The 16,078-nt window shown below is 41.8% G+C and overlaps 1 protein-coding gene across 2 annotated transcripts; it reads left to right on the top strand.

Moving 5' to 3' along the window:
* Positions 1–582: 582 nt before the first annotated feature.
* Positions 583–16,056, top strand: IFT52 (intraflagellar transport 52). 2 transcript variants are annotated; one of them, XM_042801123.1, is made up of 13 exons: positions 583–925; positions 1,625–1,712; positions 1,974–2,103; positions 2,975–3,050; positions 3,138–3,209; positions 4,076–4,202; positions 9,366–9,452; positions 10,163–10,231; positions 10,979–11,133; positions 12,156–12,243; positions 12,347–12,455; positions 12,971–13,116; positions 13,597–14,304. In XM_042801123.1, exons 1-13 carry the CDS (start codon positions 807–809, stop codon positions 13,816–13,818), a joined length of 1,488 nt encoding a protein of 495 aa, XP_042657057.1. In that variant the 5' UTR covers positions 583–806; the 3' UTR covers positions 13,819–14,304. The 2 variants fall into 2 exon arrangements, with proteins under 2 accessions (XP_042657057.1, XP_042657058.1); XM_042801124.1 differs by lacking the exon at positions 13,597–14,304 and adding an exon at positions 14,311–16,056 and having other exon boundaries at positions 585–925.
* Positions 16,057–16,078: the final 22 nt, after the last annotated feature.

Here is a 16,078-nt window from a genome sequence, read left to right as displayed (position 1 = left end):
TTTCCTGCCCCCAGTCTAGAAATGCCTGTCCCTGGTAGGGAACGGTGGCTTATTCTGCCTTAATTTAAAGGTTGGTGTACTCATTGAATGTCACTTCCCACTTTTTTTTTTTTTTAAGTGCTTTTGTTGCTGTGAGGAGGAGAAAGGGGGCTAAGAGCTAACTGCAACACGGGGGTAGAAGTGGTGTGATGCTCACACTCTTGAGAAGCTTGTGCTAGAACAATTTTTTTTTTATCAGACTTTATCTTGTACATGCTTAAGTCATCAGAATTATGACATGGTTTGTATTAAAGTGCATATACTGATGTGCTTCTTTCTCCTGTATTGGATGGAAGTGCGGGATGGAGGAGAGCAGGGAGAGGGGCGTGGGCATTATGCTGTACCTGAGAGTAGCTGTATGCCATATTTTTAATTAACGTTAAGTGGCTACTTTAGACTACTCAAAGGAGTGGGAGTTCCGCTTTTCTCTGGGCAAGGCCCAGGGTCCCCCCCCCGCCGTGCCGGCCGCAATGGTATCGCCCCTCCCCCCCCCCCACCCGCCCCGGCAGTGGCACACGCCACCGGGGGAGCTGACCTCTGCGCATGCGCCTCCGCGGCCGGCGCGTTGCTGGGCGGAGCGCGAGGGGGTAACGGCCGCGGTTCCCGCTCGCCGCCGCGGCGGGGAGACGAGGGACCCCCCCCCCCCCCCCCCCCCAATAGACACACAGAACACCCACACACCCCCCGGTCCCGCCGCGGAGCGGGAGCGCTGGAGGGTCGCTTCACCTCCGGGGAGCTGGCGTCCTGCGGCAGCCCCGGGTAACCCTATGGAGAGGGGCCTGCGGAACGCCATAGTCTTCAACGCGTCCAAAGGGGAGAGCTTCACTCCCGGCAGCGGCTACAAATCGCTGCGCAAGAGGCTTCGCGGGAACTGGAAGATCCAGAGGTGAGGGGCAGCGCCCGAGGAGCTCGGCGGGTCTCTGCGGAGGTGGGAGGGCGGGGCTCGCTCCAGCCCCGGGGCTCGGCGGGGCTGCGGCCGGCGGGGAGGCCCCGAGAGCGGTGCGGGGCCTGCGCCGAACACCCGAGCGGCCCCTTCTGCACTGCTGGCACTCTGTGTCATGAGCTGTCGTTTAGCTTTTGGATGCTGTGCATGGTTGTCTTTGGAGCTTCCGGCTGTCTTACCAATGGAAGAGAGCGTGCTTAAGTTATAAGGATAAAACACCTGATACAAGTTTTTGAGTCTATCTTGATTTTGGAGTTTGAAAAAAAAAAAAAAAAAAGGGAATTAGCCCTTGTGCATATAATATTGCCTATCAGTCCTCTACAAAATGTGTCCAGAGGAAAACAAAAAAAAGTGTAGGAGGAAGCTCATCATCTGCAAAGTTTAGTAGCAGCTGTGATGGTTTATACCAGTTCTGGATATGCCACAGTACCTTGTTAGAGGGGCTTTGCTGTATATTGGGCTAAAATTTGTAAAGATTTTTTTTGCTCGAGATGTCAACTTTAAACCCAGATGAAAGGATGTGAAGTGACTGAAGTGATTTGCTTTGTGTTTATTTGCCAGTCCTTTTTTTTTTTTTTAAAAAAAAAGTTGTGGTACAGGACTATATTTAGAAATAACACGTGTCTATTAATCTATTCATAGCTTAAAAGATGAGATCACATCTGAGAAACTCTTTGGGGTAAAATTGTGGATTACAGCAGGGCCAAGAGAAAAGTTCAGTGCTGCTGAGGTAAGAAAGCAATAATTGTTTGCAAATTAGTTATAAGATTTCCTTAATACAAAATAGAAAAGAACAACACAGAAGACTTTGCAGTAGTACTGTTTTAAATGAATTTACACAAATTGAAATTTGAATGCTTTTCTCGTAGGACTGAGTTTATTGCAAGTAGTCAGAATCATTTATACTTCCCTCATCTCAGTATAACTTCCTGCAGTCTTGTGTGTAGCTTCTTTTACATGTCTTTTTTCCTGGATCTTTATTGTCTTCTAGTTTTCAGTTCTGAAGAAATTCTTGGAGGATGGTGGAGCCATTCTGGTGATGCTCAGAGAAGGCGGAGAGTCCCGATATGGCACAAATATTAACTTTTTGTTAGAAGAATATGGGATTGTTTTCAATAATGGTAATGGGGCTCAATGATATCTTTTATTCATCCGTTTTCAGCAAAATCGAAAGTTCAGCTTCAGCCTTTGTAGATACAAGCCAAGCAGATCCCTCTCACAGAGTACCTTGTGGTCTAAGAGATGTTTTTTCTTGAAATCTACGTGTACATGGCAGTGTAATGCTGAAGCACACTCAGGGCTTTTCATGGGCAGAGTACCTTGACAACAACTTAGCTATCTCCATTCCTTTGCTGTAATTGTTAGCCTTAATGGTATTTAGTAACAAAAACTAATTCTAGTGACATTTCTTGGTTAAAAAACCTTTTATTTAAAACATTTTTCCATGTGTTTTAATGGACTGAATCACTTCATACTTATCCTCAATAAACAGTGGCACTTTTCTTTAGCAGACTAATAAAATGCCATTCATTAGGTTTTGTACTGCTAATGTGGGGAAAAAAAGAAAACTACCAAAACAACTATGTCTCTGTACGTAAAATATTTTTAGGGTCTTTGGTGGCATTTCTCGACTATGCTGGGGTTTTTTGCATCAACAGTACTTAATTCATCATGCTTTTAGAAGATGTATTCAAAAAAAACCTTGTAAAACTTGATGCACATTCTTTTAACTGCTTTGCAGAAGACACGGAGATGTGATTATTCTTCATATTTTTGTTTGAACTTGCAAATACGTTATTGTTCTAAATATGTGTGTCCAAAAGGAAATGGTAGTGAAGGCTGACTTGAACTCTTTCAGAGGCCACATGCCAGCTTTGTGGTGTTAGAAGCAAACAGTCAGGGAATGCAAGGGCTGAACTCATTTTTCATTGCTCTATCTAGTACACTGATCAGCTAAGATGTAAATTTCTTTATTTTTTTCTTTTCTTCAAGATGCTGTAGTGCGAAACGTGTATTACAAGTACCACCACCCAAAAGAAGCATTAATCTCTGATGGAGTCTTAAATAGGTAAATATTTGGGGTATATAAATCTTTACAGTAAACTCTTATAATCCATGTTGTTTTCAGTAAATTTTGCTTTTCAACGTCTTGTAGGGGAATCAGTGAAGCTGCAAGAAAAACAGTGCTTGAGACAACAGATGAAGATGGAAGTGGACATGACTCACAGTAAGTGTTTCTCTTTAAGGAAGCTGATGTGAAAATATTTAGAATAATTTAGAATTAGCAGGTTTGTAATCTAGCAGGAGTATATTGTGCTTGTCTTGAGGTTTTCTAACGTATTTCTTATGTCAGCTTCTTGTTCTTCAAGGTTATATCTGGAAAGGAGAATCTGTTTAGTAGTGTCTGATAACCAATAAGGAACAGGAGTGATAGGTTTTGAATGGAATTAGTACTCTCTCCTGACCAGATAATTTTTGCCCCTAGTCTGTGGATTTGCATTTGATTAAACAATGTACATATGAATAACCTCTAGATAGCGGGTAGTCTGGCTGCAGGCATGAGCAACCCTACATCCTTTTAAAGAGTCTTAATCCAGTGTAAAAGACATCTATTGCAATTTTTAGCTCTCCATCCCTCTATGCTGCAGAGGAGTGAAAAGGCATTGAGAAGAGTACAGCTTTTCTGTAAATAACTCTGAATATATTCTTCCTTGCAGCTATTTTTTTGACTAATGATCACACAGTTGATTACAAGGAAATATATAAGTGTAAAAACATTTTATGTAGTCTTATTCCAGAATATATACATCTGTGAGTAAAATACCACTACCCTTCTCTCAGATATAGCAGTGTGCAAATAGGGATCCAGAGTGTTCTTTGTTCCTTGTTTAAGACAAATCATCAACCTGGAAAAACCTGTAGAAAGAGACTGAAATGTTGTAATGACCCGAATGTTTGAAAGTACGCCTCTTGGCATTCCACCACCAGTGCACAATTACAGTCTGCAGTTTAGGCAGACAGACTTAGTTTTATAAGTATATCCAACCTACCCCATACATGCAGGTACTTATGGGGTTCCTGTATTCCCTGCAGAGCTCTCACTTTCGTGTATCCATTTGGTGCCACACTGAATGTGATGAAACCAGCAGTGGCTATTCTGTCGACAGGATCTGTTTGCTTCCCACTCAACAGGCCTATTCTTGCTTTCTATCAGCATGAGGTATGATTCTGCATGTAACAAACCATGCATTCTCTGCCCACCCCCCACAAAAATTCTGAGTGTATTTTCTGGGAGTACTTATAAACCCACTTCTATTTTTTGGTGCATCTGCAAACTCCAGATGAGCCTGGTAAGTCCTTCTTCCTTTGATGGAAAACGTCTTTGCATGGGGTTCAGAGAAGAATTAATTTGATGGTCAGCAATGATTATATATTTGTTTGGCCGACAGATGGATATTTATAGTTCTTTAAATTTTGAGGGTTTTCCCACTGTTTTAGTAATTATTTTGTAAGTAAGATTATTGTTAGTTTCATAAATATGCCCTGCTGAATTAAGGAAGAGGACTGTCACCTTGGAACCAGTAGATTTTTTTTATATGCTATCTTACCCATTCAGCTCTGTTAATTTATAAAAAAAATTTCAGAAATCTAGTAGTAGTTGATGGGTACAAACAAAGGATTAATTTTGTTCATGAACGTAAACACATTAACACACTTTTTTACGATGTAGATGAGTTTCTAACACTATTGTGTTTTTTTGATATCTTTATTAGGAAGGTGTTTTTTTTTTTTCTGAGGATGCCCAACTTCATCTCTCCATGTTTTGGCTGAAATAAACTCCGTAAATCAAAGACAGTACAGCAGCATGAAGTGAACTTACAAGTACACTTACTGTTCACATTTTATCTGCATCTGTCAGAGTAAGATACAATAAAATCCCTCCACTACACAAAGTATTTGCACATAGATCCAGTGCACCTATAGACTCACCTAATTTTGCACCCATGATAATACTGAAATTATTTACATTAATGATAGAGTTGTCTTTTTGTGACATAAGTCATCTAAGTTATATAAAGCCCTAACTCTGCTGGGTTTATAGCATTGCTGGTTGGCATTTAGGTTTCAAGATTGTGCCTGTTTATGTGGTGTCTCATGCTTCACCTAATCAGTATGGAGAAGAGTGTTTTCTTCTAAGAACTATAACAACTAAATTATGCTGTAAGTGAAGCCCATATAACTTGTACCTCTGGGGAGTGTTTTGGATGGGTTGATCACTGAAGTGTAATAGGTTTGTGCAGTGGAAACCATTACACAGCATCATAGCATGGTTTGAGTTGGAAAGGACCTTAAAGATCACCTAGTTCCAACCCCCTGCCATGGGCAAGGACACCTTCCACTAAACCAAGTTGCTCAAAGCCCCGTCTAACCTGGCCTTGAACCCTTCCAGGAAGGGGGCAGCCACAACCTCTAAGAACAACCTGTGCCAGTGTCTCACCATCATCACAGTAAAGAATTTCTTCTTTAATGTAAACCTACCTCTTGACAGAGTCCCTCCCCACCTTTCCTGTAGCCCCCTTTAAGCACTGGAAGGCCACTATAAGGTCTCCCTGGAGCCTTCTCTTCTTCAGACTGAACACCCCCAACTCTCTCAGCCTGGGGACAGGTTGAGGTGCTCCAGCCCCTTGAGCTTCTTCGTGGCCTCCCCTGGACTTGCTTGAGCAGGTCCATGTCCTTCTGATGTTGGGGCCCCCAGAGCTGGACCCGGCACTGCAGGGGGGTCTCACCAGAGTGGAGTAGAAGGGGAGAATCCCTTTCCTCAACCTGCTGCTCACCCTGCTCTGGATACAGCCCAGGGCACGGGTGGCTTTCTGGGCTGCGAGCGCACAGTGCTGGCTCAGTCAGTTTTCCCCCCACCAACACCCCCAAGTCCTTCTCCTCAGGGCTGCTCTCCAGCCCCTCCTCACCCAGCCTGGGTTTGTGCCTGGGATTGCCCTGACCCCTGTGCAGGACCTTGCACTTGGCCTTGTTGAACTCCATGAGGTTTGCACAGCCCCACCTCTCCAGCCTGCCCAGGCCCCTCTGGATGCCATCCCTGCCCCCAGTGTGTCCCTGCACCACACAGCTCGGTGTCACGGGTGAACTTGCTGAGGGTGCACTCGATCCCACTGTCCCTGTCACCAAAGATGTTAAACAGAGCCAGGCCCAACACTGACCCCTGAGAAATGCCACTCGTCACTGCTCTCCACTTGGACATGGAGCACAACTCTTAGAGTGTGACCATCCAGCCAATTCCTTATCCACTGAGTGGTCCATCTGTCAAATCCATGTCTCTCCAATTTAGAGACAAGGATGTCATGCGGGACAGTGTCAGGTGCTTTGCCCAAATCCAGGTAGATGATGTCAGTTGCTCTTCCCTTACCCACCAGTGCTGTAACCCAATCATGGAAGGCCACCAAATTTGTCAGGCACAATTTACCCTTAGTGAAGCCATGTTGTCTGTCACCAGTCACCTCCTTATTTTCCATGTGCTCTAGCACAATTTCCAGGAGGATCTGCTCCATGATGTTGCTGGGCACAGAGGTGAGACTGACTGGCCCATAGATCCTCAGGTCTTCTTTTTAAAAATGGGGTTCTGTTTCCCCTTTTCCAGTCAGTGGGAACTTCACTGGATTGCCGTGACTTCTCATGTGTGATGGATAGTGGCTTAGCCATCTTATCAGGTCCCATGGACTTGTGCACCTTCAGGTTCCTTAGATGGTCTCGAACCTGATCTTCTCCTACAGTGGGTGGTTCTTCATTCCCCCCAGTCCCTGCCTTTGTCTTCTGTGATTTGAGCAGTGTGGCTGGAGCACTTGCCGGTGAAGACTGAGGCAAAAATGTCATTGAGTATCTCAAGCCTTCTCCATATCCTGGGTAACCTGCACTCCTGTTTCCTTCCATAGAGGGCCCACATTTTTCCTAGTCTTCCTTTTATCACTGATGTGCCTATAAAAGCTCTACTTGTTGCCCTTGACATCCCTGGCCTGATTTAATTCTATCAGGGCTTTGGCCTTCCTAACCTGATCCCTGACTGCTCAGACAATTACTCTGTATTTCTCCCAGGTGACCTGTCCTTGCTTCCATCCTTTGTAGACTTCCTTTTTGTGTTTGAGCTTCTCTAGGAGCTCCTTGATCATCCCTGCAGGCCTCCTGGCATTTTTGCCTGACTTCCTCTATGTTGGGATGCATCACTCCTGAGCTTGGAGGAGGTGACCCTTAAATATTAACACGCTTTCTTGGGTCCCTCTTCCCTCCAGGGCTTTATCCCATGGTCCTCTGCCAAGCAGATCCCTGAAGAGGCCAATTTCTGCTCTCCTGAAGTCCAGGGTAGCGACCTTGCTGTGCACTCTCCTCCCTGCCCTAGGGATCTTGAACTCCCCCATCTCGTGGTCACTGCAACCAGGGCTGCCCTTGAGCTTCACATTCCCCACCAGCCTTGGTGAGAACAAGGTCCAGCATAGCACCTCTCCTCACTGGCTTCTCTATCACTTGGAGAAGGAAGTTATCATCAGCGCATTCTCGGAACCTCCTGGATTGCTTGTGCCCTGTTGTTCTGTCCCTCCAACAGATATCAGGGTGGTTGAAGTCCCCCGTGAGCACCAGGACTTGTGAACGTGAGGCTGCTCCTACAGAGGGCTTCATCCATTCAGTCTTCCTGATGGGGTGGGCTGTAGCAGACCCCCACTATAATGTCAATAGTCCCTGCCCTCCCTTTAATCCTGACCCGTGAGCTCTCGGTCGGCTCCTCGCCCATCCCCAGGCAGAGCTCCCTGCACTCCAGCTGGTCACTGACACAGAGGGTGACCCCCCCACACCTTGTCTCCCCTGCCTGTCCTTCCTAAAGAGCCTGTACCCTTCCATCCCAACCCTCCAGTCACAGGAGCCATCCCACCGCTCCGTGATGCCAATAAGGTCGTGGCCCTGCAGGCGTGTGCACGTCTCCAACTCCTCGTGTTTAGTCCCCTGCTACGTGAGTTTGCACAGAGGCATTTAAGTTGGGCCCAGATGAAGGTGACTTACTGGCTGGAGTGCCTGGAATTCCTTTGTGCTACTCTTCAGGTGGTTTTCTGCTGCCCTGTGACTCCTCTCCAGGCTCTGGGCATCTATCGCTGGCGCTGGCATCAAACTGGTAGGAGTGGGATGGATTGAGGTTCCCCTCCCCCTGGCAACTTTAGTTTAAAGCCCACTTCACCACCTTGGCAAGCCCATGGCCAAAAATGTCCTTCCCCTTCTCTGACATGGAACTGATAGCTCTTTGATATAATACTCTGACATGAATGTCAAATAGATGGCATAATTTTTCCTATCTGGCTCAAGGAAGTTATAGACACAAGGGTAGAAGATGGAGCCAGAGACAGAAGTTGTCTCTCAAGCAGAGCAGAGAAACTTGGTAGAAGGAAAACAAGATCTCTTGGAGTGAAAAAGACATATGGTAAAGAATAACAATAGAAAGTGAAGGAATGGGAAGTAAGAGCAGGGTATGCTACCCAGTTAGCTGTTGTGGGTGAAGCATGTAGAATTCAGGTTAAAACCTTGCAAAACATGGAGTATGAAACATGAGAAAGTTGTTAAACAAACTGGAGCTTTGTTTGATGTATGGTCAAATTTGTTACAGCAACATTCATGACATTATGATGCTGGGAGTTTCACAGTTGGTGTGGGGAGCATTACTGGGTTTCTTGTTTTGTTGAAAACTTACTATTTCTTATATATGTCCTTGTGGAAGGATTAAGGGTTGATCCCATATAAGAATTTCAAAGATGTTTCGCTAATGCATTTTCATGCATGTTTAATTTAGCTAAATTAAAATATATTGACCTGTGTATTTTGCATTTTATCCTGCAAATAATAAAATTACCAAACTCTTCTCTCATTAGCCGACATGAATATGTGTTATATCGACATGCATGCATGTCACTAGCCTCTAGGTTTACATTCTGAACACTGAGGAATGGGTTGCAGAAAGTTAATAATGAATTCATTTCACTTAATTCTTTTTTATTTGATTGAAAAAAGTGCTGTTTTTTTCTGAAAAAATGACCTAAGTGCAGCTATTTATGATATTCTCTGTTATTTCTTTGGTTGCCAGCCAGTTGTCTGTCTACTCTTATGAAATGCAGATCAGTATTCTTAATAAATTTATGAGCCTTAAGAGCATATACACTTACAATGCTGCTGCGCTCTTGTGAGCTTGCAAAGCTCACAAGAAACTGTTTTTGCCACTATTTACACCAAAATTTCCTATTTCTTTAAATCACTTTGTAATTAGACAGCATTAACAATTGCCTCTAAAACTGAGATTTGGAGCGATTTTTTGATATACTGTGTTCTTTGTTGATAGAGTCCAGGTGGAAAGATGGCAGCGCTGGGATCTTCCCACATGTTCAGTGACCAGTATTTAGATAAAGAAGAAAACAGTAAAATCATGGCAAGTGTGATTTTTGTTGTTATTTTTGTTTGTTTGTTTGTTTGTTTTAAAAAAAAACAACACAGTGAATCTTCACAGCACTTACAAAGCAATCCAAGCTCACTAGCTTCATCTTAGAGCAAGGCAACTATGAAATGGATTCAGTATGGAGATTCTAACTCAGTACTAACATCCTGAGAAGTTTGTTAGAACATAGCTAACAGGAGTTTTTAAAGATATAGTTTATTATTTAAGCTATAGGACTCTGAAAAGTTTTTCCTACTTCTCTTCACTACTATTGTTATTAATATTTAAATATTAACTTGGGTTTTTTTTTTGTTTACTACTTTTTCTTAGCTTCTTTAGTGCTCAGTTATGACTCCTGATTAATAATAAACCTTTGCATATAAAGCTCCTGATGTGTGGAGATTGCAATGCACTTGCACTTTCCAAAGTGGCGTATGTAACATTGTTATGTGTAGGAAGAGGAGTTTCCTCCTGAGGTGTTCCTGAAAGTATGTACCTCATACAAAGTATGCTCATTGCCATGACTCATTGCTTCCATATGTAAATATAAGTCAAGTTTGTATTTTATCCCTAGATATTCTTTGATTTATTACCCATATTTATCTTCTTTTTCATGGTATGTTATTTAATAGATCTAATATGAATATTTAAGCATAATGTAAGATTACTTAGACCCTCCAGAAATTAATTTTGTCTTTCTCCAGGATGTGCTTTTCCAGTGGCTCACAACATCAGATATCCATTTAAACCAGATGGATATGGAGGACCCTGAGGTAAGAGATCCATCACAAGGAGGTAAATAACAGTGTGGCCTAGGAGCAGCAGTTTTGGCAAACCATGTATTTAGCACAAAATGGTTAACAGCTAGATGAATGCTGCTGTTGTTGCAGACCCTTTATTCAGAGTCTAAGATTGAGTAGACAGATGGACTAGCCATAAAAAATAATGGTATTGTATTTCTCAGACTTAGATTGCTATTCGTTTTCAGATTTCACTTGTGAAAGTCTCACTCCAGTTTGCCCATGTTTACGAGATCGTTTGCTGCTCCAGTGTAGTAAGTCTGCACTTCTCTCTGTGCCCTCAGACAAGAGGAACGCGCAGGAAGTGAAGACAGATTTTCTGTATATGAGCAGGGATCAACCTGTGTATCAATTTTAGTTGTTTGACGTAGGCAAATGCTATTTTTATTTGGAAGTACCAGATATGATAAAATTGTATACTCTGTATGCATAAGAAGAACAACAGTCTTGCAGAGTTGACTAGTAAGCTGTCTCTTTTAATTTTAAAGAATTAACAGAATTCCAGATACAAAGTCCATGTGGTGAGTGACTTTACATCTAAGAAAATAGAGTTTGCACAGTTTACTGATCTAGTAAGCTGCACTGCAAAGTGTCATATCTGGTAAAGAGTGAAATAATTATTTCTAGATGAGCTTTTAGGTGAGATACAAACTGGAAAGAGGCAATGTAAATGGGTTGGTCTTTTTAAATCATAGGTGTGTGTATCGGTGTGTTGTTCAGATTTCAGACTATACCATGCTCCCAGATACAGCTGCGCTGTCTGAGCAACTGCGAGTCTGTCTGCAAGAAGGAGATGAGAACCCAAGAGACTTCACAAAGCTGTTTGATACATCCCTTTATCAGCTGGATACAACTGTCCTCCCTGCAGTTATCAAGTCAGCAGCTGTCATTTATTTATTTCTTTTTACCGTTCTGTATTCTGCATTTTCTGTTTGTGCTTAACTGTGTGTGTTTAAAAGCAGAAGAGACGGAGCTGTAGGCATCATTCTGAATAGGGATATACAAGAAGATTGATTTGTACAGTGTGTCAGTGATGTTTTCTCTTGCTTCCTGTCTTCACTGTGCTTTCTGACATTGTTTTTTCCTTTTTCCTGACTCCTGCTCATTCAGTGAACTGATATTTTTAGTAGAACTCTCCGCAGTGATGTTGGGTACTTTCTAGAGTGGTAACTGAGAGCTGGTTGTTTTATCCACTTTTGAATTACTTGGCATTTACTGAAGCTGCATTTCGTTCATCTTTGTATTTCCCAGTAATTGTGTCTTGAGGTTTATCTGCTGCTCAGTTTTACCAGTTTTGTGTCGCTGGTGGCTTTGTCCCTCACAACTCATCTGTTACGCAGATCAATTACAAACATGTTGAATAGTAGCAGGCTTAATGCAGATTCCATAAAACTCCACTCTGTTGTGGACACTTCTTACTCTGTATTCCTTGTATTTTTACTAGATGTGAATTCACAGTGGGATCTCCCTTCTGATCCCATAACAAACAATTTTTTTGAATAGCTTTTGGTTATGGACTTCCTGAAAAACCTTTCTGAAGTCCGTAGTCTGCTCTCTTTGAACTGGATCACTTTTTCCTCATGCACCTTCATCCCGTTAAAAGTTGTGTGAAGAACTGAGGTGTGACTTCCTTCTTTTTTATCATCTTATATATCCACCTATCATTATCTTCTTCTCTGTCATAATTTTAACTAATTTGCTTGCTGTAGAAGTCAGTTATTACTGATACATAGTTCTCTGGGGTCCTTCTAAAATTAGACATTCCATTTTTCTTACGCTGTGACTGTGCATAATGTTGACCCTGGTGTCTTCATAAACATTCATGTCTATAGCTTGAGAGTGGAAATGGATGTTGTATCATTTCTTCTCTCATACTTTGCCTTTTTTTGTGCTGCAGAGCTTATGAACAGCTGAATGTGAAACATGAACCCCTCCAACTCATTCAGCCTCAGTTTGAGACTCCACTACCTGTCCTCCAGCCAGCTGTGAGTAATCTCCTTGCTAATACTCTAGGCTCTGTTATCTTATAGATCTGTAAAGTATAAGAAGAATATGTGGCAATACACCATGCTAATTCTTCTCTTCAAGGTTTTTCCACCTGCTTTCAGAGAATTGCCTCCTCCCCCTCTGGAGCTGTTTGATTTGGATGAAACTTTTTCCTCTGAGAAAGCTCGTCTTGCAGAGATCACAAACAAATGTAAGTGGAGCAGGCTGATTATTTACACATTTATATATAAAGTCCAAGTTTCTGAAGGAAAATTGTTGTTATATTTAATTTTAAAACATGCACCTTGTTTTTGAAAATCTGTTGCTTTCATTCTGGGCTAAGAAATTGGAAGGCCTTGGAAATTGATAACACGACTTCATGTACCATGACATTTTATTTTGTTTGTTACATGACATTTTATTACGTTTCTGCATGTTCTTTCCTGTATCAGGCATACGTTGCTTTTCACACTCTTGCTGATTTATTTCACATCTTTCTATGCTTTGAAGTTAAAATGTTAAGGTTATTCTAAACATACCTTAAATCTAAAAATGATGAGAAAGTACTAGCTGCAAGAATACAATGTGGCTAGTCCACTGCACTTAGTTGTAGGACTTAACCTCCCAGAATGCTGACAATGAGCGGAGATCCATAGTAAATTTTTGCCCGGCCGATACGGACATGTGTGATACTCAACTGCCTTCTTCCTTGGAATGCTTGTTTAGGTACTGATGATGACCTGGAGTTTTATGTACGAAAATGTGGCGATATCCTAGGAGTAACAAGTAAACTCCCAAAGGAGAAACAAGATGCCAAACATATCCTGGAGCACATCTTCTTCCAAGTAGTTGAGTTTAAGAAACTGAATCAGGTATTTTTAATAACAGAATTACAAGTGAGTAATTGGTAGTATCAGCACTGAGGCTGAGGTATCTTTGTAGCAGCTACACTTGTCACAGGCAAGAGGTACAGTGATGTGTTAAGACATTTCTTGTGTAATAAATTAGACCAGTGAAGTGTGATCCAGAATACTTAGGACTATTAATCTGTATAGAATGTGTAGTACTCAATATATTAAGTCTCTGTTATTTTGATTGGGGGATGTGGTTTAAACCCAGCTGGCAGCCAGACACTGTGCAACTGCTCGCTCACCCTCCTCACCTCAGGGGATGGGGGAGAGAATTGGAGGGGTAGAGGTAAGGAGACTCATAGGTGGAGATAAAAACAATGTAATAATTGAAATAAATTTTAAAAATAATGACAATAATGATAGTAATAATAGAATATACGAATGAGTAACACACAGTATGATTACTCACCACCCGCCAACTAATGCCCAGCCTGTTCCCAGGCAGTGATCCCAGAGGAGAGAAAATCCCAAAATCGCAATCCTAGAAGAGAGAAAGCAGCTTCCCAGCCAACCCTCACCTATATACTGAGCATGACGTTGTATGATATGGAATATTCCACTGGTCAGTTTGGGTCCGTTGCCCTGGCTGTGCTGCCTCCAGCTTGTTGTGTACCTGTACAGACTGGCAGGACATGGGAAGTTGAAAAGTCCTTGATTTCTTAGCGACAGCTAAAAACATCAGTGCATTATCAGCATTCTTCTCATACCAAATCCCACGCTGAATCCAGAACACATCACTATTCTAGCTACTAAGAAGGAAAATTAGCTCTATCCCAGCTGAAACCAGGACTGGGGATTAATATATAAAAGTGTAGTTTCAGTAATTTCAGCTAAATACAGTTCATTAATGGTGCACTGTGTAACAGCAGTGTGCCCTCAGGAATGTTCACAGTGCTTGCTAATGCTGCAATGTAGATGTGAAACCAGCATTGTTACTCACAAGCAGTACTCTGTTGAAATAATTCATTGTAGTAAATTTGGTGCTTCAAAGTCTGTTTGGAACGTATTGGAAGATCAGCTGTTTCTGCTAACAAGTATTCCCTATTTCTCAAATAGTATAGTTGAGGCAAATACCTGACAGTTCTACTCTATCATTAAAATTAAATTCAATTATTTTTTTTTCTCCCCCCCCTTTCTCCTTTTCTCTTACCTAAGGAACATGATACTGACACAAGTGAAGCTGGATTCCAGAATGGTAACTGAGACCTGGCTTTCCCCAGTTTGAGATTGACCTTTTAGTGAAAACATACTTTTCCATTTTTTTCAACTGCTGTGTTCAGTATAATGATTGGGACCATCTCAGTAGTTCACTGAATGTTTGGATCCTTTATGTGTAGTAGTTTATATAAATAATGCCTTTTGAAGAAGTGCTTGAATTTGCAAGCTCTTTCCAAATAATTCCCTATTTTTCTACTTTATTGAAACTGTAATTTTGTAATATATGAAAAAGTTCTTATACTAAGAAAATGTGGGTTTAGTCCTTCTTTCTGGCTCCAGTATTTATTTTCTTGTATTAAGGCTTATTGTGGGTTATCCCAGTGTGCATGTAGTCCTTAATTACTGTGGGAAAGATTATTATTTTGGTTTGTGAACTGGAAAATACAGCCATAAATACAGGAGCTGCTGAAAATATGCTATTCTGTCACCCTGAGGCAGTCTCCTTTTGTCTCTCTGCCAAAGTGAACCAAGGAGAGGTGGGTTTGTTACTGCAGAAGGAACACATTTCTTCCAAGGGAGGGGAAGAATGGAAATTGAGCAATAATGATGTTGTTGCAGATCGCTGCCTCGTATAAGACTGGAAATACATCATTTTGAAAAGAAGGGACAGCATTTGGATGAAAAAGACTTGTAAGATTTAATGGATCATTATTAAGATAATGTGATGCTGTGCAGAAACTCAGGAATATTTTTACTTACAGCTATTTGATATCTAGCCCATTCCCAGAGATAGTGAGCCTAGGTAATCAACAAGAATGGAAATTCAAGTGGAATTCATTGACCATGAAATGTTGAAGCTCAATACACAGCAAAAATACAGCCAAGGCTGTGAGTGGTGAGAAGAAAAGATTTGTCAACACTAACACTGCATGTCTGTGTTTCAAGGACCTTTTTTAACATCAACACTGAGATTGCACTTTGACATCCAGAAAATTTTGTAGTTAATCTCACACCCAAACTGTGAAACTTAAAACTCTTCCCCGACTCCAGCCGTCTCTGCAGCCTTTGTGACACCTGTGCTTTATCTTGCTCTGCCATGGTTTTTAATGTCAAAGCTGCTCTTTGCAAAAGATCTGTTCATCTTTTATCCCACAAAAAATCTTTTCATTTTACACTGCTTCATGTTTCACTTGCCAGCTTGGTGCAGGCTTTTCTAAAGGAGGTGCCCGAAAGCCCCTGCTAAGTTTCTGCCCCGGTGTGATACGCTAGCATGTTAGCAGGAGTGGTGTGTCTCCTCTTACACTGCAGACATTCCTTTTTCATAGGAGCGTGTTTTAAATTTTTAATTTATTTCCCTTTAGTTTAAGGGTATGCTTGTGTTTGTCACACAGAGTACTTTGTATGTTCCAGCTACGGATTTACACAACAAGCTTAATCTTTCTTCTGCAGTATCAATACCAATCAGTCAACCGGCACAGACCGCAGTTGGACCAAACAACTGTGTGATCCTCTTCCTAATGATAGATCCAGTCTGTACCGTTCTGTGGTGTTTATACTTCAAACTGTAAATACATTCTCCTTCTAGGCCCTTTTTCTGAGTTATTTTGTCACCTGTTCCTGATGTAACATAGTTTAGAAAAAAGTCATCTGAGCAGTGAGAGAACACAGGCAGCTCCCTGTTTACTGTTTGTCTGTAGTGCTACTCTGAGAGGTGAAGTAAAAGAGCTTATTTTTATCACTGAATTGATGTTTTTTTGGCCAGAAG

This window comes from Tyto alba, unplaced genomic scaffold (assembly GCF_018691265.1).
Source record: "Tyto alba isolate M040663 unplaced genomic scaffold, T.alba_DEE_v4.0 Super-Scaffold_33, whole genome shotgun sequence".
Lineage (NCBI taxonomy): Eukaryota > Metazoa > Chordata > Aves > Strigiformes > Tytonidae > Tyto > Tyto alba.
Note: the sequence above shows the minus strand (reverse complement) of the source record. Positions and strands in the feature narration are given on the sequence as shown.